The sequence below is a fragment of the Engystomops pustulosus genome, chromosome 2 (genome assembly GCF_040894005.1).
Source record: "Engystomops pustulosus chromosome 2, aEngPut4.maternal, whole genome shotgun sequence".
Taxonomy (NCBI): Eukaryota; Metazoa; Chordata; class Amphibia; order Anura; family Leptodactylidae; genus Engystomops; species Engystomops pustulosus.
Genome location: NC_092412.1, coordinates 52,476,511 through 52,504,114, shown reverse-complemented (window position 1 = coordinate 52,504,114; position 27,604 = coordinate 52,476,511). Strand labels below are relative to the sequence as shown.

The 27,604-nt window shown below is 44.2% G+C and overlaps 2 protein-coding genes across 6 annotated transcripts in view; one reads left to right on the top strand and one right to left on the bottom strand.

Annotated features, from left to right (window-relative positions):
- SOAT2 (sterol O-acyltransferase 2) overlaps positions 1-2,565 on the bottom strand; it is a 32,632-nt gene extending 30,067 nt beyond the window's left edge. Inside the window, exon 1 of one of the 4 annotated variants that reach the window (XM_072134604.1) lies at positions 2,543-2,565. The gene's annotated coding sequence lies outside the window, so the exon portion shown is untranslated. Of the gene's footprint in view, positions 1-2,413 lie in introns of all 4 variants that reach the window. The other 3 variants (XM_072134603.1, XM_072134607.1, XM_072134605.1) reach the window with 3 other exon arrangements.
- Positions 2,566-10,029: 7,464 nt separating this feature from the next.
- On the top strand, positions 10,030-27,182 carry SPRYD3 (SPRY domain containing 3). Of its 2 annotated transcripts, none has more exons than XM_072134601.1 (11): positions 10,030-10,167; positions 14,532-14,667; positions 18,995-19,070; positions 19,332-19,456; positions 21,526-21,661; positions 21,992-22,180; positions 22,650-22,799; positions 22,995-23,052; positions 23,640-23,759; positions 23,843-24,012; positions 24,364-27,182. In XM_072134601.1, the coding sequence occupies exons 2-11, from the start codon at positions 14,540-14,542 to the stop codon at positions 24,496-24,498; spliced, it is 1,287 nt and encodes a 428-aa protein (XP_071990702.1). In that variant the 5' UTR covers positions 10,030-10,167; positions 14,532-14,539; the 3' UTR covers positions 24,499-27,182. The 2 variants fall into 2 exon arrangements, with proteins under 2 accessions (XP_071990702.1, XP_071990703.1); XM_072134602.1 differs by having other exon boundaries at positions 10,160-10,251.
- The last annotated feature ends 422 nt before the right edge of the window (positions 27,183-27,604 follow it).

The following is a 27,604-nucleotide window of genomic DNA, read 5'->3' as shown; positions in this document are numbered from 1 at the left end:
AGAAACATGATGCATGGACTCCCCCCTGCCGGCTGAGCTGCAGTGACGCAACTATTGCAGTTGTTACTTTGTCTCTTCTTTTAAGCCCAAACTTTTAAACGAGAGAACATTTAAAAAGCACATGCTTCTTTACATTTGTTGTTTGTTTTGACATCAAAAACTGCGTCAAAAAACGAAATGTATGTATTTCCCCTTTAAAGGAAATCAACCATTAGAAATAAAAAAAAAAAAAATAGAAATACCCACCTCCGCTCCTCTTGATGTTGATCCCGGAGCTGTCATCCACTAGTCTTGACTCGCCGGGAGTTATAGAAAGTTATAATTAGCAGCACGGAGCTGGGAGAGGGAGGTAAGGACACGCGAGGCGTAGTAATTCCCGACTCTTGTGTGATGTCACCTCCCTCTCCAATGCTCCCAGCATAGGAGAGGAAGGTGGACAGACTGTGCATAATTAGCAGCCCAGACCTCCGGACATCACCGTGCTGCTAATTATAAGTTTCTTTCCTGGGTGATCCTGGGGTTTCAAGACTAGCGGGGGACAGCGCCGGGATCAACATCAAGGAGCGTAGGTGAGTATTTCTAAGTTTTTAGTTTTTTCTAATGGTTGGTTTTCTATAAAGGGACGTCTAAGTTATTTTTGTCACTGCTGTTTGGTTTTAGATAAAAAAAAAATATATACACCTTAGGGTGCATTCACAAACCCGTCTATGGGGATGTGTATGCAGCCGCATATACGTCCCCATAGATGGCAATGGCGCCCCGTGGCGTTCTGCGCCATACACCAGGTAAAGATAGAGTATGCTGTATCTTTTCCCATGTGTGTGGCCATGTGCTGCTGTTTTCTATGGGGTGGTCACCTCCTCCTCCTCTCCAGCGCACGGCGGGCGTAACGCCGTGTGAATGTACCCTTAGGTCTGTAAAAATGTAGCTAGTTTTTGGGATGTTTTTTTAAAGGTTTTGGACTTGCTTGATTTATCTTCCTTGATAAATGAAATGAGGCATGTGAGTCTGTTGGGTGGCGAACTTCAAAAAACAGGAGTAAAAGTTGCACAATCAGGTGTAATTACGCTAAAAACTCACAAAAAAAGAGAAAAACGCAAAAAATTTGATGATTGATCCACATAGTTCTGTCTCCGTTTAGCCACAGGTGTAATGGAGACTATTCATTTAATTTGCACATGTACTTATGAGGAATCTACACCAGAATACGGGCGCAGAATGCTTAGGAAATCTGCCCCATTATGTACTGTTTTGGGCACCAGTGTATATAAAAGGACATAGTACAACTGGAAAGGGTGCAGAGGAGAGCAACCAAGATTATTAGGGCAATGGGGGGACTAGAATACAATAATAGTTTACTAAATTTGGGATTATTCAGCTTAGAAAAAAGACGACTGAGGGGAGACCTCATGTCTTTTTCTAATATTATTTGCTATGATAGAGAAGGACCTATTCTCACTTGCATTTACTTTCTGGACAGTTTGTCTTAATTGGCAGCACGCTCACAGTCAATGATCCACAGGACTATAGCTTGTGTCCAGGAACTATACATTGGGGCAGATTTATCAAGCTGTCTGAAAGTCAGAATATTCCTAGTTGCCCACGGCAACCATTCACAGCTCAGCTTTCATTTTACCAGTGCTCATGAATATTTTAAAGGGGAGCTGTGATTGGCTGCCTTAGGCAACTAGGAACATTCTGACTTTCAGACAGCTTGATAAATCTGCCCCAATGTGTGCGCAGGAAGCATAATGGCTAGCACTTCAAATGCAATAGTGCCCATAAATATACCAGGTATCATTAGATGATTGGAAAACCCCTAAACAGGTAGCCTGTAAAATCTTGGAATGTACCTGTTACCAAGGGTGTTTCTAGGGTCATAAAAGATGTAGGGCCCCTATGTATAAGTATAAAATTTTTTATTGCTGTCCTCTCCTGTACATAAGCCCATCACATGTGCTTGCACCAAAAACCACTGTACTCATATTTTTCAGCTACAGAAAACACACGCGAAATATTGTTCCCCAAATGTAGCCTAACATGTAATAATGCAACCTTCACCTGTAGCCTCGACTAATTCCCCTTCAATGTGACCTGCACTGAATAATGCCACCTCTATGTCCCTACACTTAATGCCCCCTGATAACTGCCCCTTTCTAATCATGCCCACTGAAAGGAGCCCCCACATATTTATACCCACACTAAATAATACCCCCAAATCCCACGGTAAGTTATGTCCCCCACAGCAAGCAATGAGGTCCCCACAGTCCTCAGTAAGTAATGTCCCCACAGCTCCCAGTAATGTTCCCATTGCTCCCAATTATGTCCCCACAGTCATGTCCCCCAGTTATATCACAGACTCGCTAATATGCTTCCCCTTCACAATGTATAATAAAATTAACCGTATATTCACCTTTCTTCCTGTCTCACCTGTCCTTCTTCTGGCAGGACGGGCGTGGTGTAGTGACATCACCGTGTCTCCTGCTCCTGTAGTGTAATACAGAGCTCACAGCCCCATGCCTCACTAAACTACAGGACTCACCTCCGGAGGACACAGATAGAGGTAAGAGGTTTACAGGAGTAGCCCGGACAGCAGAACAAGTGTCCTGTGGATCCGGGAACATCAGGGACACAGGCCAAATGATCCGGAGCATGGCGCCTGGAACTTTTGACTTAGCGACGCCCTTGTCTGTTGCAATAATCCTAAGTGAATGTTTTATATTCCAAATAAAATAATGAAAAAAGAAAGGAGTATTGTTCAAATAAAAATGCATATATTGGTTGCTATTGTTATAAATATTATCTGTACACATCAGAAAAGGACATGTCGGACAATCAGGCTTGTAGATCTGAGGCACGACTTGGTATAGTAGCACATTAATATGTGATCTACTATATAAAATGTGCATACATACATACATCATCTGGTTCATGTATGTACTAACATTTCTTTTTAATTCTTTAGGGAGAGATGACGTCACCTGTCATTACCGTACATGTGTGGGACCTGTCCCAGCGGTCCATGTCTATTACATCCATAGACGTTCCCCAGACACCGATACTCTCGCTACGCTGCACTCTCACACATGCGCAGTGCATGTTGTAATTAACACAATGGGTCACATGTATCATAGTTTTGCTTGCCTTTTTCTTTCATATTTGTGACTTTTCATGGTGTATGTGCTCATTTGTGAGCTTTTTTGCATCCCTTCGAAGTTCGCCACTGTCAAGTTTTCTTCCGCTTTCTCTATTTCATTGCCGTATATGGGGAAGTATATATGGCTGCAAACTTACAGCCATATACACTCACCGGCCACTTTATTAGGTACTCCTGTCCAACTGCTCGTTAACACTTAATTTCTAATCAGCCAATCACATGGCGGCAACTCAGTGCATTTAGGCATGTAGACATGGTCAAGACAATCTCCTGCAGTTCAAACCGAGCATCAGTATGGGGAAGAAAGGTGATTTGAGTGCCTTTGAACGTGGCATGGTTGTTGGTTCCAGAAGGGCTGGTCTGAGTATTTCAGAAACTGCTGATCTACTGGGATTTTCACGCACAACCATCTCTAGGGTTTACAGAGAATGGTCCGAAAAAGAAAAAACATCCAGTGAGCGGCAGTTCTGTGGGCGGAAATTCCTTGTTGATGCCAGAGGTCAGAGGAGAATGGGCAGACTGGTTCGAGCTGATAGAAAGGCAACAGTGACTCAAATTGCCACCTGTGACAACCAAGGTAGGCAGAAGAGCATCTCTGAACGCACAGTACATCGAACTTTGAGGCAGATGGGCTACAGCAGCAGAAGACCACACCGGGTGCCACTCCTTTCAGCTAAGAACAGGAAACTGAGGCTACAATTTGCACAAGCTCATCGAAATTGGACAGTAGAAGATTGGAAAAACGTTGCCTGGTCTGATGAGTCTCGATTTCTGCTGCGACATTCGGATGGTAGGGTCAGAATTTGGCGTCAACAACATGAAAGCATGGATCCATCCTGCCTTGTATCAACGGTTCAGGCTGGTGGTGGTGGTGTCATGGTGTGGGGAATATTTTCTTGGCACTCTTTGGGCCCCTTGGTACCAATTGAGCATCGTTGCAATGCCACAGCCTACCTGAGTATTGTTGCTGACCATGTCCATCCCTTTATGACCACAATGTACCCAACATCTGGTGGCTACTTTCAGCAGGATAATGCGCCATGTCATAAAGCTGGAATCATCTCAGACTGGTTTCTTGAACATGACAATGAGTTCACTGTACTCAAATGGCCTCCACAGTCACCAGATCTCAATCCAATAGAGCATCTTTGGGATGTGGTGGAACGGGAGATTCGCATCATGGATGTGCAGCCGACAAATCTGCGGCAACTATGTGATGCCATCATGTCAATATGGACCAAAATCTCTGAGGAATGCTTCCAGCACCTTGTTGAATCTATGCCATGAAGAATTGAGGCAGTTCTGAAGGCAAAAGGGGGTCCAACCCGTTACTAGCATGGTGTACCTAATAAAGTGGCCGGTGAGTGTATATGTCCACACAACAGCAGTGTGAATGGGGCCTTAGTTTGAAAAGTCGCACAAAAGTCTCAAATGTTTAAGCAACTTCTTGCCTACTCCTCCTCTGGAATGTAGGTTATTTGTGCTGAAAATTTTTCAGACTTTTTTTAAGACGTCCACATCTGGATTTTTATGATAAATCAGGCAGTGCAAGACATTGTTAAGCTAAAAAGTAAAAAAAAGAGAGAAAAAAAAAAGTTTGATAAATGACCCCCATGTGTTTTGCATGTTTTTCTCTGATAGGATCGCATGACGGGCTGAGAAAAACATCTGTGCATAGCACAATAGACTATCAATGGGGCATATGCATCATAAGTCTGGCTTTGTCCGTCTGGTTTTATTTCTAGGCTTTTCTGTTGGTCAGATGTATCTGCAGTTTGGTTTTTAGTAAATAAGTAAATAAGCCATTTCCACAACCATGTCCCAATAATAAGCCATTTCCACAACCATGTCCCAATAATAAGCCATACCCACAACCATGTCCCAATAATAAGCCATACCCACAACCATGTCCCAATAATAAGCCATACCCACAACCATGTCCCAATAATAAGCCATACCCACAACCATGTCCCAATAATAAGCCATACCCACAACCATGTCCCAATAATAAGCCATACCCACAACCATGTCCCAATAATAAGCCATGCCCACAACCATGTCCCAATAATAAGCCATGCCCACAACCATGTCCCAATAATAAGCCATGCCCACAACCATGTCCCAATAATAAACCCTGCCCACAACCATGTGCTTGTAATAAGCCATGCACACAACCATGTCCCAATAATAAACCATGCCCACAACCATGTCCTGATAATAAGCCATGCCCACAACCATGTGCCGATAGTAAGTCATGCCCACAACCATGTGTCCCAATTATAAGCCATGCCCACAACCATGTCCCAATGGCTGTGTCTAGGAGCAGGATCTTCCCCAACAACATCCGGGGCACGAGAGAAACCATCGACCGTCTTAACATTCTTCTCTGCAGGACAAAAATGTATCAGAAAGTTGACAGGGGAGAAGAAGAGAGACCAACGAGCCTGGGCAGTCTGGGGGTACAGGAGGTTTTTGTGATCAGTATATATACTGTCTGGATGACGAGCTCCCTCCAGAAGATAACTCCATTCTTCCAAAGCAAGTTTAATAGCCAGAAGCTCCCAATCACCCATAGAGTAGTTCTTTTCTGCGGCTGAAAAGGTCTTGGAAAAAAATCCACAGCTGAGAGTTCGGCCTTTGGGCCCCTTCTGGGTGAGAACGGCTCTAGCACCAACAGATGAGGCATCAACTTCTAGCAAGAACGGTTAGTCAGTATCAGGAAGGGTGAGAATGGGAGCAGATGAAAAGGCAGACTTCAACTTACTGAAAGCTTCTTCAGCCGCCGGAGGCCAGAGCTTAGGATTGGCATTCTTGGTCAGCGCCACAATGAGAGATACCAGGGAGGAGAAATGTGGAATAAACTGCCGGTAGTAATTGGTGAAGTCCAGGAATCTCTGGATAGCTCGAAGTTCCACTGGACGCGGCAACTGAAGAATCTCCCCAGTCTTCCAGTTAAGCACGGGTGCGTGGAGCACAGATCAGAATAGAAGACGTGGATCGGGGTAGCACATAAAAAGACAGTCTCTCATTGCATATTGATCCGACTTGCAGGAGCAGAGGCTCAGTGTGGTACCGGACCGGATCAGAGAGGATTGGGCCACTGACAGAGGAGATGACTAGGGACTTCTCGAATCGGACCACAGGGAAATGATGCTGGGAGACCAGGGCAGCATCCACAAAGTTTCTGGACCTGGCTACCTGTGCCAGAGCTGAGCAGAATGGGAATATTCAGACGTGGGGAAACGTTACTCTCACCTAGGGACACTGAGGACGGATGGGACAAGTCTCAAAAAAGTGCGGCGGGCTGGCACAATGAAGGCAGAGGTTCTGTCTTCATCTGGTACCATCTTGGTAGGAAAGATGAGCTCTATCCACCTGCATCGTCTCCTCTGCAGCAGACAAGGAAGACAGCTAAGGTGTTCCCAGAGGGGAGTAGCCCATGGCAGGGCTTTCCCGGAAAAAAGAATGATCATGATCGCCACCTTAGCCCGTTCTGTGGCCGTATCAGTTCAATATGTAGGGAACACTGGATTTTGAACCCCCTGCATAACTTGGCCTCACCGTCATATTTGAATGACATGGATAGAAGCAGGATAGGATTTTTACCTATACTTGGCCATGCATACACATGTTTGGGGACGTGTGCTAGGCATTGTATCAGCAGGTAGCATTTTTCTCCGTGTATTTCTATAAGCCAATTGCCTGAGGCGCAAAAGACAGAGCAGGTCCTATTCCTCTCTGTGTTTGTGGCTCATACCATCTCGGGCTCATACCGTCTCGTCTACTGTCTTGGGCGCGTGACTGAACTTCACGCGCTGTTGACATGGAGGCTGCAAACAACAGAGCTCAGGTCTGACCTGCTGCAGATTTTAAAATGCACACATCTGTGAAGTAAGCCCTTGGGGCCATTTATCAACCTTTTTATTTTCTTTTTTTACTTTTTGTTGATTTCTATCAGTGGCACGTCTGATTTTTCATAAGTTCACAGATGAGGACGTTAGGAGAAAAAACCCCACAAATTTTGGCGCAATTGCAGTGAAGAGTCCCAATTTTTGCCGCAAACTGCAAATGCGTTCAGGCCGAGGCACTAGCACTACATCTCACCGCACCCTGAGAGACGGTGTGCTCACCGCACCGTGACCGTGTATAATGGAAGTCTATGGCAGCCGTGAGCAAGACGCTGCACCAAAATGATTAAGAGACAAGGATCAGGATTTCTCTAGGACATTGTTTAGCATCAATGGGCTAACCGGCCTAACAGTAAATAAACATACCTCCCAACTTATGGGCTAGAGAAAGAGCGAGATTTCCTCCTCTTTTTTCATAAACCATGTTCATTGCCCCACCCCAAAGCATAGTATAATATCCACATAAATGGCCCCCACATAGTATAATAGTATTCCTGTGGACAGCCCCCTATGGATGCATATAATACCCCCTAATGTAACTCAGCAATGTATAATAAGTGTATCTGTCCTTTATCTCCCCAAACTCCCCAAGCTTTCTGCACTCCTGCTCTCCCTCCCTTCTCCTTCATCCTCCTCTTAAAATTGTGGCTTCCTGCCCTGCATCGTCCTCTTACTGTGGCCTCCTGTCCTCCATCCTTCTCATATTGTAGTCTCCAGTGCTTGGATCCGCTTATTATTGTGGCCCCCTGCCCTCCACCATCCCTTGTATTGTGGCCTCTGTTCTCCATTGCATTTTGACCTCTGTCTTCCATCCTCCCTTGTATTGTGGCTTCTGTCCTCCACCCTCCCTTGTATTGTGGCCTCTTGTGCGCCATCCTCCCTTGTACTATGGCCTCCTATACTCCATTCTCCCTCATACTGTGGCTTCTGTCCTCTATCCTTCCTTGTATTGTGGCCTCTGTCCTCCACCGTCACTTGTATTGTGTCCTTTGTCTTCCGTCATCCATTGTATTGTGGCCTCTGTCCTCCATCCTCCCTTGTATTGTGGTCTCTGTCCTCCATATTGTGGCCTCCTGTGAGAGATGTTCCCTTGTATTGTGGACTCCTGTTCTCCATTCTCTCTCATATTGTGGCCTTTAATTAATTTTCCCTTGTATTGAGGTCTCTGTCCTCTATATTGTGGCCACCTGTCCTCCATCCTCTCTTGTATTGTGGCCTTTGTCCTCCATTTAGCAGCCTCCTGTCCCCCATCCTACCTTGTATTGTGGCCTCTCCATCCTCCATATTGTCGCCACCACTCTTCTTCTGGCTCTGTGCCCGCATCATAATCCTGTCCTCTTCTCTGTCTTGCAGTCATCATGAGAGCACAGTGTTACACAGGGTGGGTGGGGCTGAACTAGGGCTATGGGAGTTGATATGGGAAGTGCTAGGCTGTGCTTAAAGGGAACCTGTCACCAGGGACCTCCTTTTCATTAAAGACAGGTTACAGAACCCCCCACACCTGCATTGCAAATCTGCCTTTCTGCTTTCTCTAAGCATTTGCATTATTATATAATTGTGTGTTATAACTTACTTTGCACCCTGACAGAATCCCCTGTGTAGTCCAAGGGGCTGGGCTTTGGTTTGGATGCATTTCAAAAACAACATATGATTGTTCTGCTCACTTCTCAGCCCCTTACTTTGAGCTCCAGCTCCTCCCTCTCCCACTGATGTCAGCGCACTCACGCTGTCCAGGAGCAGGAGGGAAATGCTGTACAGGAGCACAAAGATGGGGGCTGAGAGCTAAGGAGTCTGCAGCACAGACAAGTCACATGTTTTTTGAAATGCGTCCAAACTAAAGCCGAATCCCTGGGACTACAATGAGGAGTCTGTCAAGGTGCAAGGTAAGTTATAGCACATAATTATATTGTAATGAAAATGCTTAGAGAAAGCAGAAAGACAGATTTACAATGCAGCTGTAATAGGCTTCTGTAACTATGTAAAAATTAGATCCCTGGTGACAGGTTCCCTTTTACGAAAGCCTAGTCCGGATCGTTGTGGCATTGGATGCAGCTTACTCGCCTTCTGGCTTCACTGTGGCAGCCAGCGTGAGCCATGGAGGCGGGATAACCCTGGTGAGTGCGGGACATCGCAGGAATATCTAGGACATTCTCCCAACCACACGGGAAAACAGGACAGGAGGTGAAAAACCAGGACTGTCCCACTGAACAGTTGGGAGCTGCTGTCCAAAATAAAATAAGCCACCTGTGTAAGGCAGCAACTATTACATACGGGACATCAAAGGGTTAATGCACTACTGTGGGACAGAAGACACAGGAGAGGACTTTTCTCTCCTGTGGGGGTTTGCACCCTGCCCACCCTATAATCCAGCACTGAGTGCTGCTCCCTGAGGCAAGAGGCTCAACTCGCCTCATGCCTGGTGCACCCGATTGCAACATAAGGTCTGTATTTCTCTTTGAGTTTGTTGCGCTGCTATATATTTGCTATGACACCCGAATTCCTAGTACAATACCCTGTTAAACCTATGGGGAAAAAGCGATGACTGGGTAATGCTGAGACTGATGACACATGGTTACTCAGGTCTGACAGCATTTCTTTACTATATATATATGTGTACAGCACGTCACCGCCATTCTACTCCTGCAGTCCTGACTCACTCACTACAACCCTAACACGTAATATCTATGTACGCTGGTAAAGCCCACATCAGCAAGCTAAAAGTACAACCTCTCCCTAACAAGTGGAAAATATTTTTTCCGACTCTGTAATAAATGTCCCCGATGTACAGTAAGTTAACATCCGTACTCCTCCATTTTCCTGTAGTTCAAAAGTAATTATAAACCAAGGGTACAACGCAGACAAAATGTCTCCTGCAGAGAAGACCATAAAATTAGCTAGGATTTCCGCTCTAGAACTCCTTATAGAAAAGTTATCCTTCGGCTCCTATTCCCGCCTTTTTGGACAATACAGTGCTTCGGATAGGCTGAATTGGATGTCTTTCTGAATAGACGCCGATGATTGGTGGGATGTGAGGTGAGTGGCCACTGATTGGCTGCCTTGGAGAGAGTAGGGAGAAGTAACTGATGGTATCCATGGCGGAAGGTAAGAGCCGTGATCTGGGCATATGCTGTGGGGGACGTGTGGGTGGTGAGCTGCTGACGGAGCATCATGGACGACATGGGGCTGGTAAGAGATTTCCGCCGGTGTCAGCGTGTGGAGGCCGCTGTATGATGATAGTAGTCAGAGCCCTGACATGTCTGGAGGTGGCCATGCCGCCTGCCGAGCGCTGCTGTCATGCAGTGTGCCCGGCATATGCATGTGTATCTCCTACTATATCATCCTGGCGTGTGCTCTCACCTATGGAGCCCATATATTATCTATAGTGTCTATCTATAGTGTGTCTATCTATATCATCCCGGCATATGCTCTCACCTATGCCCTCTATCTCCTATCTATCTCCTACTATATAATCCCGGTGTGTGCTCTCACCTATGCCGCCCACAGAATCTATAGTATCTATCTCCTACTATATAATCCGGTGTGTGCTCTCACCTATGCCGCCCACACATCTATCTATCTATCTATCTATCTTATCTATCTCCATCCATGCTCCACTACTAGGGTGATAACAGGAGAGCTTTATTTCTTTATTTTATATTTAAAACCCAGATATTGCTGGTATAAAGTTCCCTACTTCCTTACATTACTGCAGAGCTGCCCCTTCCAAGGATCTATAGTCTAGATGTCTGCAGACTCTTTATTTTACCTTTTATTCTATCCATTTTTCGCTTCATGAATTAAGCAGAAAATTCTTCTAGTGATATTAATGTAGGTTTCCTTTCACACTGTATCCATAACAATGTAAATGTTCTCTTATCTGTTCTAGTTGGTTGGGCAGGTATCGGTATATGTGCTTTTCTTATGGAAAATTAGGTGGCTGCTGTAATTTATGCAGCAAAACGGATGTTATCATTTTTCCAGTGCAGTGGATTGTTATAAGACGTGTCAGTTATTATATAAGGTTAGGCTACATTCAGACATATGTGCTATGGCACGGCGGTGCACAGGAGAGGAGGAGGAGTCAGCGCTGCTTGCACCCACCCCTATCCATAGACAGATATGGCGCCGTATTACGGGAAAAGTTAGGACATGTCCTATCTTTTCCCCGGGTATGGAACGGTGCGGTGCCACACGCGTCCAGCACCGTATCACTCCATACCACGCCGCACGCCCATTGCCGGCCTATGGGGGATCTAAATACGACGGCCGTACCGAAGTCCCCCAACGGTGGTGTGAATGTAGCCTTAGGTCGATACGCATAGACATAGAGGGGAGGTTTATAACGTATGATCGTGGCCTAGCCCACCTCAGAGCGCCGGATACATCAAGAGGTCGCACCTGGAGTAGTTTTGCATAAAAACAAAAGTTCTCTGGTTTTGCAAAAGAACACAGGAAAGGTGTGGCAACACCCCGTGCCCACACCCTCCACTGCCCCTGAGCACCGCTATACCCCCTACACACCTTAATTGCAAATTCTAGCACTGCACAAGAATATGCTATTATTCCACTGCTTTTTTTTACCAGTAGAAGCAGCGATATATCTCCCCCACAGTATCTCTCTAGATAGAAATGTAGATGTTTCTGTGTGGCACACATTTTTGGGGGTGTTAGCGTACACACATGTCAGATATACAGAGATTATAGATAAACATGAGGTAGAAATATAGATGTGGGTTGTGTGAGGCAGAACCATCTGAGGGTGTCCGCATACACTCATATGTCATATAGGATAAATGTATAGATAGGTATATAGTATTAACTGGGTAGATGAGAGAGAATAAATAGATGGATATGAGATTAATGATTTGTCATAAAAATTCATAAACGGCGAGTACTGACAGATGTGTTCAGTTTATATCCATTTTATTTATCAACTTAGGTGACTGAGATAAAAGGAAATCTGACGGTAGTGAGAACTGAGCCTTCTATATTATATATGAGAGATATAGGGGGAGATTTATCAGAAGTGTCAGAGCAGAACTGTTCTAGTTGCCCATTGCAACCAATCAGAGCTCAGCTTTCATTTTCCCACAGCTGTTTATACAATTAAAGCTGAGCTCTGATTGGTTTCCATGGGCAACTTGAACAGTTTTACCTCAGACACTTCTGATAAATCTCCCCCTATGTCTGCAGAAATCTTTCTTGCTGAATGTTATCGCATTTTTTTTTTTTTTTTGTAGAATGAGTTCTAATATTCTTTATGACATAATGAAAAACATGTTAAAAATAAATAAAAATCTAATTTCCAATTCTAGTGTTGTTGCTGATAAGATGCCTAGGGCGCTATTCATACTTGTGGTTTTGTCGCTGGCCTGCATCATGCAGGTCTGAGGCTACTGAAAACACTACACACAGATGTCATGTGGTTTTTGCAGCCCAAAAAAGATGCCGCACGTCAGATGTGGAACAAGGCGCTGATATAAAACTGCACTTTATTATAGTTCACAAAACAAGTTGTGTGAAACCAAGCCCGGTTCTGTTCCAATCCCACCAGAATCATCCCTAATACGGATCTGAAGGGCAGTGGATGGGGTCAAGGCTGCCGGTCACTTACTATCTGCAGATCCTTCTACTAATATATCATGAAATATTCTTATTTTCTAGTATTTCACACATTTTTAGACACATTTTTCAGATTTATATTTTAATGTTTAATTTAGCACCTGGATGCATTTCTTTAGTTTATGAGTCTTGTGTTATTTTAGGTTTAGTGATATGACCTTTGATTATGTCATCCCCATGGTCACACAGCATTGTGCAGATATCCCCAAAACCTGGTACTTTGTGAGGGCCCTCACACAACTGTCTTCAGTCCATGGGAAGAATTTATCACTCTCCTCCTTCTGTCATTCGTTATCTAGCTGTCCCCTACTCTATGCTGGATGTGCCACCACACCGGAGATATCCTATGCTAAAGTTGTGGTGGAAAATAAGATATTTTTATACATCTCTACATTCCCAACTTTAATAGTGAATTCTGTGGCATCTAGAAACACAATTCTAGTGCAATATCAAAAAGGAGATTTCCTCTTTAATATGACACCAGTGTTTCTAGGTGTTCAGAAGTTCTAGCCACGTGAGGTGCCTGACAGCTGAGGGCAGAGTGGAGAAGGAGCTGTAGAGGGGTTGAGATTATAGTTTGCAGAAGTACATGCACCCTCTGCTTTTGTAACTGAATCTGTGCATGGCTCCGCACATCTATTTAACAAGTTTTGATAAAGGTTTATTCAATTTTGCTACTAACCCCTTCATGACTGCCATATGTCTATATATGTCCTATCTGTGCATGCCCCGTGCAGAAAGGACCTTTATAATAATAATTCCTTTATTTATATAGTGCACACCGATTACGCAGCGCTACACATAGCTTGCCAAATCAGTCCCTGTCCCTAATGAGGCTCACAATCTAATCAACCTACCAGTATGTTTAGGAGTGTGGGAGGAAACCGGAGGACCCGAAGGAAACCCACGGAGATAACATGCAAACTCTTTGCAGATGTTGATCTGGATGGGTCTTGAACTTGAGGGCTGCAAGGCTGTAGTGCAAACTACTGAGCCACCATGCTTCCCAAAATGTATAAAGTAGCCCTCTTCAAACGCCTATATCTCCTGAACCCTGGCACCTTGAAACACAACTCCAGTGTCCTATCAGGATAATATATAATATATATGTGTGTGTGTGTGTGTGTGTGTGTATGTATGTAGATATGTCCGTAAGCATTCATACACAATCCTTATATCATATTAAAAGGGAGACTCTCCTGTTTAATATGACACTGGTATTGTGTTTCTAGGTGACGGGGTTGAGGAGATATAGGTGTTTGTAGTCAATTATTGGCAAATTGTATAAAGATAAAAATATGTAATTGATAAAACAAGTCTATCAAGTTAGTCTCACGTGTTATGAGAAAATCAGAGTTAAAAATTGCAAGGTTTTCCAGAGATATTGTCATTTATAGAAGTGCAGAACAGACCTGCAAAAATTGACCTGGACATTCAAGGCACCAATGACCATCAGTCACGGGCACCTTCTTATATTTATTTTCCATGTCATCCCTCCTTCTAAATCAACTTTTAAAATTATGCTATTGAGCCAAAAGGGCCCCTCTGTACTGCAGCTTACACTGTGCAGGAGCAATCTCTCCTCCACCCTACCCCCACCTCTGTGTTACATTACACCAGCCAGAGGGAGGGGTAAAGTGATGCTGCAGCACTGAGGGCCTATGGGTACACCCCCCAGAGCCCTTCAGCCTCTTAATTTAAACAATTGATTTTAGAAGGAAGGAGGCCTTAGTAGGGTGAGCATCCTCTTGGAGACCATAGTAGTATTGTCTGGATCGTACAATGGCTACAACATCCTCCATGATTCTGCACACAATAATTTCCCCCTCGTTTACCATTTTCAGGCTAAGACATGGACGACCTGAACCTTCACTACCGATTCCTCAACTGGAGACGGCGAATTCGGGAAATCCGTGAGGTTCGGGCTGTGCGATACCAGGAGAGAGCCAAGCATATTATGGTAGATGGGGACACCCTAAGGTGGGGAACCATTCCAAGTTCTTCCAATTAATAAGAATATTTCCTAACCAGATAAAGTTTGTGTTTCTCGTGGAGCCCATAAACCAATATCTGTTCCTTCTACTTCCCAAATGAATGTAATCCACAGTTCCCTGTTATCTACCATGTTAAGGCCCAGTAGAGTCTTAAAGGGGTTCTCCAGTCATAGCAAGTTAGCCCCTAACCTATCTAGGATTCCTTATTTTATCTCAAACCTCAAAAAATCTCCCTCCATCCGGAAAATGATGCTTCTCGCATTCTAAACATGACTCGCCTCATGTGAAAAGTGGTTGCAGGGGAAGACCCGATCTTTGGTTCTCTTAATACCTTGAAACATGAATCTCATCTTTCATATTCCATCAGGCTTATGGCATTTTGAGTTAAAGGACTAGACGTAAGGGAAGTTAAAAAAAAAATAGTCAGAATCTTTATCTGCAATTTGCAATTCTATCTATCTCTTTAGCTGTCTGTATCTCCAGTTCTGTAGCTCACAAATCCGTAAACCTGATGTGATCTGAAAGATGAGATTACTATCTTCAATATGACACCGGAAAGGTACTATAGAGCAGAAGATGGTGGCTTCTAAAGTGACACTACCCCGGCAGCCACTAAACTTTTCTCATCCTGTTTTCGCATGAGATAGTCATATTTACCTGATTTGGGGAAGATAATTTATAGGTCAATGGATGAGATTTCACATAAAGAGGGAATACTTGAAAGGCCATATTGTATGCTACCTGAGGGAGGTAGTAGTGTACCTGGGTCCCTTAAGTCTCTATAGAGCAATGCACATGCACTTCTGCAGTGTCAGTCTCTGTATGGGGGAAAGTTAGTTTCAGATGACTTGGTGTGCAAGTCTTTGGGGGGTTGGGGGGTGCAGGGAAGAATGGGTCAGATGACCGAGCATGCTTGTGTATTGGGAAGATAATGGAACCAACATTTGTTTTCTTCTATTGTCTCTATTCATTCTGTTTTAGAGACTCGCATGTTGTATACTGCACCCCACCAATCATAGGACTTCTACTATAAGATTACCCCATAAAACCCCCTGCAGCACTGCCAGCCTTCATCATGCAACAGGCTGAGCCAGTGTTGTAACTTGAAGCTGATGGGGCCCAGTGCAAAGTCCGTGCCAGGCCCCCGACTATAATGTATGGTGTATAGTACTAGTCTTCTCATATTGGAAAGGGAGACCTTATGGGCCCCTAAGCCTCCTGGGCCCGGTTGCAATCACTCCCTCTGCACCCCCTCAAGTTACGCCCCCTGTCCTGTATCGATGCCTGTAAGGAAAACGCCATATAAATCCTTACTGTTACTGTTAAGTAACATTTTACACTTCTCTGCATGCACACGTAGGCCAGATGTATGTAACTCTATACCTGTCTAGTGGTATTAACATCTGCCATTCATTACTATTGGAAGACCAAAAAAAATCTGATGCAAACCTAGACCTAACAAATAAACCTTATACATGCACAGTACAATAGATTAGGGGTCATTGCTATTGTAAAACTTCTAGCTTTTGTGTTAAACCTTACTCTGCTGGCTATCTGTGAATAGAGTCAGTCCTGTTTGCCTTCAATGGGTGATGTTCCCAACCTTGTCCAGATCACATTGTGTTAGTGTAGGGTTGGGCGTCCTTCATGAGGCATTGAGAAGATCCACGTTTTGTTTGGAGTAATTCCCATCCTTGGAATGAAGCAATAATTACTCTAGAACTTTGCATCAAAAAGAGATTTTCACTTGTGCAAGAGGAACCCAACCCCCCAAAATTTCAGACTGCACATAGATACTTTGGTGTAGGGTCAGCCAAAACAATCCTTTACACTTTGAGGGGACACAGAATACCGTGCCCCCTACCAGACAGTACGTCTTTGAAAATTTCGAGCTATGTGCGATAAAAAAATTATTTGTGATCCTTTCAACTTTTGTGCTGCGACTTTACAGATTTTTTTTTTTTTTTTTTAAAGAACCGTAATAGAATAGGATCTGCAAAGTAGCACTGTAGAACAATGCAGATTTCATACAGATTTTTCTCACAAATCCACATGAAAACCAGAATACAGAAACCACAAATCTGCATAAAATACGTGCATAGATAAATGTCTATTTTGTTTAGATTTTGGATGGTCCGATCCCACAGACTGCACACGTTACACAGGATGGGAGTTATTGTATCATTGAGAAATATGATGCAAGGACCCACCTCTCTGCTGGAGAGCACTGGTGATGTAACAGTTATTACATTACTGGAGCTGCAGTTTGACCTTCATGCAGGGAGTCCTTGCATCATATGATGCAGGGCCTCCCTTCAGGTACAAAATTGTGCAGTCTGTGAAATTGGATTAAAGTATGGGCTGATCACGCTTGTGCAGATACATTAAAGGGCACCTACCACCACGATTCCACCTATAAAGGTAGATCGGGTGGTAGGTGGATGAATGGGACGTGAGGATAGCCCTTTTTTGGGCTGATCCTCACGTCCCGGCTATCTTTAAGAAAACTTTAATCGGGCCATATGTAAATTTTTTTTAAGCAGCTACTGGGGTGTGGAGTAGCCGGACATCAGGCTACACGTCGCGGCTACTCCACGCCCCAGTAGCCTCTTTTCTCCGCCTACCATTGCATCTTCGGCACGCAGCTCTTCGTAGCTGCTCGCCCTCGTCCGAGTACCCGGCATCTGCGCATGCACTGTAGAGTCTCCATGAAATCTGGCCAACACATGTTCTGTGAGTCGCTGACCGACAAGTGTCATGTACCAGCCTCCTAAATGTTTCCATTCACTGACTGAAAGCAAATGTCTCTAACGATAACAAACTGGACCACAAAATGAGACGTGCAGAACTTATTTTTTTTTTTTTAGATTATTCACCATCTATTCACAGGCCTGTCTATTCTCTCCTCCTTACCATAGCTTCCTTGTAGGGAATGGTCCCTAAAGATTTTCTACTTGCTCTCTACTACTCTGCTGTTCCCATAAAAATTTCCCAACCTCTCCTGTGTCCCCTCCCCAAGACCCATATCCGGCGCTCCAGAATCCATGGTGCTATGTAATAAGGATAATACGTAGCCGTGTCTCTCTTCTGGACTGTCCGGCCGTGCTTTGCTTTCTTAATATTTTCAGTGATGAATGAAGGGAAGTAGCAGGGAGTCTGCCGCCTGTATCGCAGCGTAATCTTGGCCGATCCCATCTTGTTCCCTAATTAATAGTGTGTGGGACAGGCCTGATTTCCTATAAGACTTCCTGTGTTCTGGGATCTGCAGTCACAAGTCGTTATGTACGGGTCGCCTCGTGTTCCAGCGCTGATGAAACTGACGTGGTCCATAATCTCAGCACAGAGTCAGATGGACAGTACTACAAATAGGGGGAACAAGAGGTAAAAACATATAAAAATGCTCCCGTTATACAACAAATGGCCAAGAATACTTACCCGTCCCTGATCTTGCTGGTCATTGTTTATTTTTCTGGGGATATAATGGGCCATAGCATATTTTGGGGACTGCTCCTTTCTGTAACCTCTAATAGAGCTTCACTTGCGTTCGGCTCCTTATGTGCTATATAGTCCTGACTCGTATGACTGGAGCTACACAAAGACTTTAGACCCAAACCTATCATCTATTGAGACCAAAGATGGAAATCTCCTTTAGGATACAAGTAGAGTGCAGATTCTCTACTTGTAAAACCCAGCAAGAAACCTGCAATGAGCCTCCCCTGTCAGACATGTGCATTCTGGGTATAGGTGGTGGGGGAGGAAATATATTCATTAAATCCATGGCTGAGTGACATTAATCTGTTTGGTTTTACTTGTTCCCTCTGCAAGTTCTAAGAACCACATTTATGTTACATTATTTGCTCCAGGAATTCTCTGGATGAGATGTTCCTAAAATAAAACCCATGGCCCTAGCCTCTTGTGAGAAATATAACCCCATATGCCCGTCACACAAACGTATGTAAAGTGAAGCCTCCTGTCTTTTACCTCATCAGCCAGAGATTCCTGGCCATAAAATGGCCGCAGATGGAAGGTCATGTGATCTCTATCTATCATTGCTCATGGTCAGAGATCACACGACCCTCCATCCGCCATTTTATGGCCAGGAATGTCTGTCTGATGAGGTAAAAGACAGGAGGATTCACTTTACATATCAAGAAAGCAGCACAGAACTGTTATTAGAGTTATATTGGTAAATTGTGTAATATACACACACACACACACATTACAAAAATGTGAGGTAAAGTGGCCAACCCCTTGAAAGAGTTGGTGTTGTGTATGAGCCACCAAACATCTAATTTGCTTCATTCTCTCCTCAGTTATCACGGAAACTCTGGGGAAGTCGGCTGCTACGTTGCACCACGACCACTAAGTAAAGACAATAACTACTTTGAGGTAAGTGAGTGGCTGGTGTGATCGGTCAAACCACAGCATTAAGTGCTGCTTACTATGAGGTTATGTGGTGTGTAGTGGGAGATGGTCTCGGATGTCTCTGAGGATTTATTCTCTAAATAGTTAATGCAGAGTTGTATAAAGTCTCCGGGGGCTGCACATCCTCTCTGATGTCGTCCATCATCATATTTTGTCAGAACTGAATAACCAATATCCATAATCTGATAATTTGATGTTGGGCCTGTGCTTTGTGTGTTATCTTAGGTGTCTATTGTGGATCGTGGTGTTCGAGGAACAATTGCTGTAGGATTAGTACCACAGTATTACAGTCTGGATCATCAACCGGGTTGGCTGCCGGATTCGGTGGCGTATCATGCGGATGATGGAAAGTAAGTGGCGTCTTACTGCAAGGGGTTCAGGTAATGAATGAGGGGAACAATCAGGAGTTCAGATCTACTCAGACAAAGGAAGACTCGTTGGGGGAGACTTGTATTTTTTAAGACGTTTTTCCACCCCGAACACTAAACTTTACCAAAGTGGGTACAAGGAAGGCCAGTGCAGGGACATCAAATTAATTATAACTGCCTAAAACTGGTAGGTAAGCTGTGGGCAGTGTGCAGGGGTAGAGACCTGAGCCTGACAAAAATAATAAGCAGCAATGTGGATGTAAAGGGTTTGCCACAAAAAAAGTATAATGAAAAGTATAATACTAATAAACCCATTTTATATTTAAATGATATTTACATTTTTATATGATAAACTTTCTGCCTCACTTGAGCTGATGGCAGCAGCTGCCTGTGTGTCCTGTAGAGACTGGTGTGTCATTGGCACGTCCCTAAAATCAGTGACTTGCCTTGGCTCCCAGCTGTCGACGCTAGGGAAAACAATCACATAATTATGCTAGAATCACACAAATGTATCCCCTCTAAATATCGATCCACTGTGCACTGTGGGGGAAGTTAGGATGTGCCCCATCTTTTCCCCATGTACGGAGCGGAACGGTGCTGTACATGTGCAGCACTGTATCGCTCCGTGTGCCCATTACCGACATGGGGGGGGCGTATTTACAGCCAAAACCACTACGGTCGTGTGAATGTAGCCTTATTGTGAATTTTGCTCAAAGATGTCTGTCCGCTTTCAGCGTATAGGGGAAGATGACCTATCGGACAACCCCTTTAATAGGCAGGCTGCTTTTCTATGTAGGGATATAGTAGTGGCTGACGAAACAGATGTAAATTTATGACAGTGGCAATGTCTGAGGAAGCCGCAGCCTTGTATTCCAGTGTAAGATACCAGGCAGGAAATCCTCCTGGCCGTCGCCTGAACAATGGAGGGGAAAGGGAACGGTTTATTTTTATTTCACTAATATAAATCATCACAAAAATGTTCTGTAATATCACCTGTACACTGTATACTCCATATGTATATTATATATCATGTGCACATCCAGCAAGGAATATGCTCCATAGAACCTGAAGCCTTTGCAGACGGTCCCCTACTTGCAGACAACCACTAGTTACAAACAGCCTTCTGGATGTTGGTAATACACTGTACTTTAGCCCTAGGCTACAATAAACAGCTATAACAGTTATTAAAGGTTAAAGAGGACCTGTCACCCAATTTGTCGGCACTAAGAGCTGCTTACTAAAGTAAGCAGCTCCTAGTGCTTGAACAAACGCCGCAGTGTTACAGTGATAGCGTTACCGGAAACCTCCGGTAACACTATCAAACACTGCGGCGGGGCACAGTATAATCATCGGACAGCTTGCAAAGCTGTCCGATGTATTCATGAGGGGGCGGTCCGAGGCGCTGCCTCTACCCCGCTCGCTCCATAGGCCAGCAGTGACTGCCGCGCGCTAGGTGGCAGTCACCGCCCCTAGCCACGCCCCACCCCCACTCCCTCATGATTACACTGTACCCCGCCGCAGTGTTTGATAGCGTTACCGGAGGTTTCCAGTAGCGCTATCACTGTAACACTGCGACGTTTGATCAAGCACTCGGAGCTGCTTACTTTAGTAAGCAGCTCCTAGTGCCGATAAATGGGGTGACGGGTCCTCTTTAAGCTTAATGAAGCTTTATTGTTAATCCTGGTTCTTTTGACAATCCAACATTTTTAAAATCCATTTGTCACAGAGACCACATACAAATTCAACTTAAGAACAAACCTACAGAACCTATCTTGTACGTAACCCGGGGGCTGCCTGTATATGAGTTATTTACATTGGGCGAATGGAGACCATGGAGCAATTTTTTTAAATAAATTATTTATGCCAGTCACATCTTTCCATTGATATCACAAGGTAAATTCAGAAAAAAGTCTTGTAAGGCTTATTAATGAATTGCTACAGCCGTCCAGAACTTATAAAATTTGTCTCACAAATGCTACAAGAAATATGATGCAGGTGATGTGTACTACCTTTTACCTGCCCATAGGATAATGCTCTGTATTATTTTTCAGGCTGTATAACGGGAGAGCAAAAGGCCGGCAGTTTGGCACAAAGTGCAGTTCTGGGGATCGGATCGGTTGTGGTATAGAGCCCGGTTCCTTCCACGTACAGACTGCTCAGATTTTCTTTACAAAGAATGGAAAACGGGTAAGAGAAGCCACAATTTGGATTCATGTTTTTCAGTGACCATGATCACGGATGTAATAAGTGCCACGAACTGATGACTGCTGGAGACTGAACACTGTTCATAAGATTGACATATGATGATGCACAGAGTTCTTGTTTCCCTCATATGTAGCAGAGCCAATAGTACATAGTCTGCTCTGCTACATATCGGGAAACAAGAACTCTGATTATATGATGCACAATCTTATGCACAGTGTTCAGTCCTCAGCAGTCGATCACAGAAAAGTGTGAATTCAGCCTAAGAAGTAGTTGATACTTTTCTCATCAAAGACTTTGGTTTATCAATTCCAGGTGGGCAGCACGGTGATGCCCTTATCTCCCGATGGCCTGTTCCCAGCTGTGGGGATGCACTCTCTAGGGGAGGAAGTCCGCCTTCATCTAAATGCAGAACTTGGCTGTGAGGACGACGACAGCATAATGATGGTGGACAGCTATGAGGATGAGTGGGGGAGACTACATGATGTCAGAGTTTCTGGAACGGTAAGAAATTTTAATTTTGTGTTGTAAACCATGTACATTTTTTATTACTGACTCACACTGTGACATAACTAGTTTATATGGCCTTGTATGTTATGGCCCCTGGCAGCGGGGGGATGGTAGTGGCACTTGGTGCTTTAGTTCCACAGAAGAGAAGGGGCTCCTTGCATAACATATCACTATAATGCTCAGAGTCTTATCGGCTGTTAGATCGCCTGCACGTGGTCCGTTTTTCATAGACTGACCACAGTTGTGGCTTTAGCCGTGACTTTCTCATGAATTGTTTTCCTATGATGGGGCTTATCTGTGAGTGGCCTCCCTCTGTCACCCATGCAGCACCCCATAACACAAGTGCCAAAGGGTTTCCATGGTAGCTTAGCAGTTAATTATTTCGCCCAGTGCTTGCTTATACCTGTAGTTTTCACTCTGAATCTATCTATATCTTAATTAGTTAATATTTTTCTTCCCTTAGCTCCTGGAATATGTTGGTAAGGGAAAAAGTATCATTGATGTGGGCCTGGCGCAGGCTCGCCATTCTCTCAGCACTCGCAGTCACTACTTTGAGGTGGAAATCGTTGATCCTGGAGAGAAATGCTATATTGCTCTAGGACTAGCAAGAAAGGTGAGCATGGTTTTGGTCTCTGCCCCTCCCCCAGTATGTTTCAGATTATTTAGCGGGCAACGTGCCATTCCAGTTTTGGGTGAAATTCATGTTTTCTCCTCTGCCCATTTATTTTCCAAGATCTCTCTTACAGCCTAGATAATAAGGTCATAGTTACTGATTAACCTTTGCACCTTTTTTTGTTTTGTTATACAGGATTACCCCAAAAATAGGCACCCCGGCTGGAGTCGTGGTTCAGTTGCATATCATGCAGGTATAATGATTTTCTTGTAGTGATATAGTGACTGTGGATACTGGATTTTAAGAGGACTGGATGATTAAAGGAAATCTACCATCAAAATCGAGCATGATAAACCATGGAGTCCCTCCTTGCTTTAGCTTCACAGGCTGTTACTGTATCCCCTATCCTTGTTATTTCAGCACTCCCCCCTCCCCCTTTGCCTGCTGTAATCTCACACAGTGGGAGCAGGAAAGTGCTTCTGTACAGCCAATGAAGCTACAGCAGGGAGGTGCTCTGATAACACCCCCTTTCAGAGCTTTTGTGGCTCATTAGCATAAAAGTTGATTTTAGAAGGAAGGAGGCCACGGATAACAAGATTACTATGGCCACGGTGCCTGGATCTAGGAGCAAGTATCCCTAGTTTATCATGATTTCCTTTAGTTCACACAGTGATATAAAGCCAAGATTTTCCACCAGAAAATCCAGGTCAAAATCCTTGCTTAGGTGGATTTTGGCTGACGTTTCCTAGATTTCCAGTGCATTCCCCTGGCATGTAGGGCATGTTGCTTCTCTCGTATGTATTTAATGTCTTATAGCTAACATGTACCTAACTTTGACAGATGATGGGAAGATCTTTCATGGCAGTGGAGTGGGGGATCCATTTGGTCCACGCTGCTATAAGGGAGACATTATGGGATGCGGAATAATGTTTCCAAGGGACTATATACTTGATAGTGAAGGTAAAATATTTAGTATTATGCAGGATTTCCATCTGCTCACCCTGGATGTATGTAACCCCCGTGTATAACTGCTTACATTGTAGGAGAGAGTGATGACAGCAGTGACATGAAGGAGATGAGGCTGCAGCCGCGTGGGATCAGGAATGTAATGTACCTCCGGCGAGAGCAGCACCAAGACGAGGATGGGGAGGAGGAAGATGAGGAAGAAGAAGAGGAGGAGATTGAGCGGGATCATGAGGGCAGGAAAGTTGTGGTAAGTGATGGAGCTGCTTGCCTCGTACGGCTGTAGATTACCTGCATCTGCACAGATACTCGCCTTCCAAGCCGTGTAGTCATTTTAGGGATTAGCATATAATGTCTCCCATACACTGTCCTCTACTTCCTGTAACAATCTCTACGTTCGTGATTAAGTACTGATCGGTATTGATGTGCATAAAGCACCGGGGGTGAGACAGAAGCCCATTATTTAGCTCCAGAAATGGAGTGGAATAATGCAAAGTTAATAAATGTTACACTATGAAGGAAAGAGGTCTGGTAGATTCATGTGCAGTCTCTTTATCACAGTAACTGATGCTGGATAATAAATGTTTGTATCCTCCTGCAGGTTTTCTTCACAAGAAATGGAAAGATCATTGGGAAGAAGGAATCCATTTTGCCTCAGGGGGGTTTCTATCCCACCATAGGAATGCTGAGCAGTGGCGAGAAAGTCAAAGTGGACCTGCACCCACTGAGTGGGTGAAAGATTGACATCAGTGGGAAAGCACATTGCATTCATCTGCCATCTTTCCCATAACCCCCCTCCCCCGATCATGCACGATTTGCACGTGGGCTTGTGATAGTGCTTCTTCGTGTCTGGAAACGTGTGTCAGTGGCTTGTCAATGTGGGCTCCGCAGTGCTCATTGCCTGTTTGATTTTGGCATAGCAGAAGACAAGATGTGTTTAAGGAACACAAGGGTGTCGGAGGAGAACCTCTATAACCAGATGCAGAGGGGCTGTATCCCAGCTGATACCCCATGAGCACGGTGTTCTCTCATTAGCTACAATGCGGCATAGATTGGTCTATTATAATAGCTGGAATGTTCGTTCCATGGCGTTGTGGTTCAGAAGAAGGAATGCAGTGTATTCCGGGTACTTACAGGCCTGGCATCTGGTGCTATAGAAACCTTTCATGTATACCAAAGGCTGGAGATCTCCACAGACGTACGGTAACAATGCGTTATTTTTGGAACGACCGACTAAGCGTCTATTGTATAATGGGGCCCCCAGACATCAGGGAGGGAGTATGGATCCGGGCATAGTGAGTGTCAATGCCCGATCCTCTTATTCTCAGGTTAGAGGGATCTGACAGGGATTACTCCCCGTTGACCACACATTAACTCTTACAGCTCATGATGCTACAGGTGACGAACGCCACTATGCAGGTGGTGTGCAACACATCCCATTGTCATATCCTAATGTGATGTATCCTGTACGTATCCATCAAGAAAGTGTCAGGTCCCTGCCCCCGTGTCTGTCAGCTTTAGACAATCTCCTGACCCTTTCTAGGCTTTAATCTTTTTTCTGGATCCGTGCACAGGTTTCCATGTCCCGTTGTGCGCAGTGAGTGACGTCTACATTGCTGTATGGAATACAGAGATCTATATGTCCATGTGGTGACTGGTATATATTACATGGCATAACTACCTCTAATTCTGCTGCTAGTTCTTCTGTGTCACTGTGCTGTCACCATATCTACCCCTAGAGTTGTTTTTATTTTTTTTTTTTTTGCTTGTTACCCTGCTTTCAGGCGCAGAGCCTGATGGGAGTTCATGGGGTCCTGGTTTTGGTAGTTTTCTGTGGCGTCTGCACTTTTTTTTTTTACTAAGTTGATTTTGGCTTATAAGGAAAGGCTGTACTACAGAGGCTTCTGTAGCCGTATTGTACCCGAGCAAAACGGGTAAATGAGTTTTTTTTGTTATTTTTTAAATACGGTTTTATTTTGAAAACTCAGCCCTGAGTTTTTAATTTTTACTTTGTATAAGGTTTTATGTATTTTTGAGGAGATCATTGTGGCATAAAAGGAAAATAAGAGTTTTATTTAAGATTCGAAATAAACAGGGTATTCCCCAAACGAGAAGGAGGGTCATCCCACCACTGTCTCCCATTGCGTTGCTCTTCTCTGGATGGAGAAAGCCGTGCATGCATGTCACTTCTCAAGGCAGATAGGAATGTCTTAGGCGGGATCTGTAGCTAACTTGTAGGCGGTTTAGTCATGAGAGTTGTATTGTTTTTGTTTTACGGTACTGGAGGAGCCAACGCTCAGTACCAGATGTCTAGCTTTCCTTGAGGGCGAAAGGATCAGGCATGATGAAAGCCAGCATGCCCGATCCATCTTTCCTGCGCAAATCGCCAGGATCGCCTGATCTGATGCCGGGTGTATGGGCAACTTTACAGAATAAACCAAATATCTGTTTGTAAATGAACGGAGCAGAACGGGTGTTCTGATATTGAGGTCATGGGGCCCAGATAATACTTACTAGTTGATGCTGCTACATTCCCTATTGACACTAGTCCAGTGACGTCATACAAGGTGTGATGGACCTGCATTCCTGACAATCCCATGGGACAGGGAGACCTCTCTGATCATATTGTTACATGTAAGAAGATTGTCACTCACAGGGTGGAAAGATGAACGTTTGAGGAACTGCAGTAAGGGGAGTGATATTGGGATTCATTCTACTGTAATACATTATAGGAACTGTATATCTATAGTGCCAAATTATCAGGCTAATTCATGTGGAAATCTTTGCCGGTGCACTACAGCAGTCTGCATGTCGCCGTACAGAGGGAAACCTCTGTATATCTGGGGTAGTGGGACAGTCAGTAATGGGATTATAATCACTTACCTGCTGATACAGTATTTCATGGTGATGCAGTCTTGTAATAATTGCTGGAATTTCCTAGCACTCTCTTTTCTTATTCACAAAATCGAAAGATGCAATATAAATGCTGTGTGTGAATGCACTCTTAGGCCAGCGGGACATGACTGTGGTCTCTCTGTAAATCATGGTTCAAGATTTCATAGACTGACCGAAGTCGAGGATGAGACTCGTAGTGCATCATAGTGATATGATGCAAGGAGTCCCTTCTACCATCCTGGGCACTGTGGTTGGTATATGAAATCGGGCCGGTTCTCGGACCGACCACTATCAAGTGTCGCTGGCCTTGGGTGCTGCAGTAGTGACCCGTGTGTCCTTGGGCTCAGTCCCCCTTTTCCAAGCTCTCTTGTCTGCTGCCTATGCCGCCCATCATTCTCCATACACCTCTGACCATTTTGAATTTTTGTTACGGTTCAGCCGAATTGCACTAGAACATATCCCAATGTCTGTACATAATCAATATCCATGTTTATATACATATAATAAAACACAGATCTCTATTTACTCGCTTGGCTTTGTGTACACCTTTTTTTATATCGTGTCGTGATCCAGAGGGCAATAATTGACAGACGTACAAGGAAGAGTAAAACGTTCTGTTTTATTTCGAGTCCATTTTTTTTTTTTTACATACGATATAAACATTTCCATAAAGGATTCTTCAAGCTTGCATAGAAAATAAAAATATCTGTTTCCCCTCTAATATTATATAAAAGCGCAAGTGCTTCTGCCAATGTTTATTACATATATATTACATATGCTATGTATATATTATAAATAGAAAATATACTTCTCTATAGAAAGCCAGCACATTCTTAGCACTTTAACTTGTAGCGTAATAACATTTCTTCACTTGAAACGCGCCCTCTTTGGTAGAAAGGTCCCCTGAAAATACAAAGATCTCAAAATGTCCCATTACCTGTGTAGAC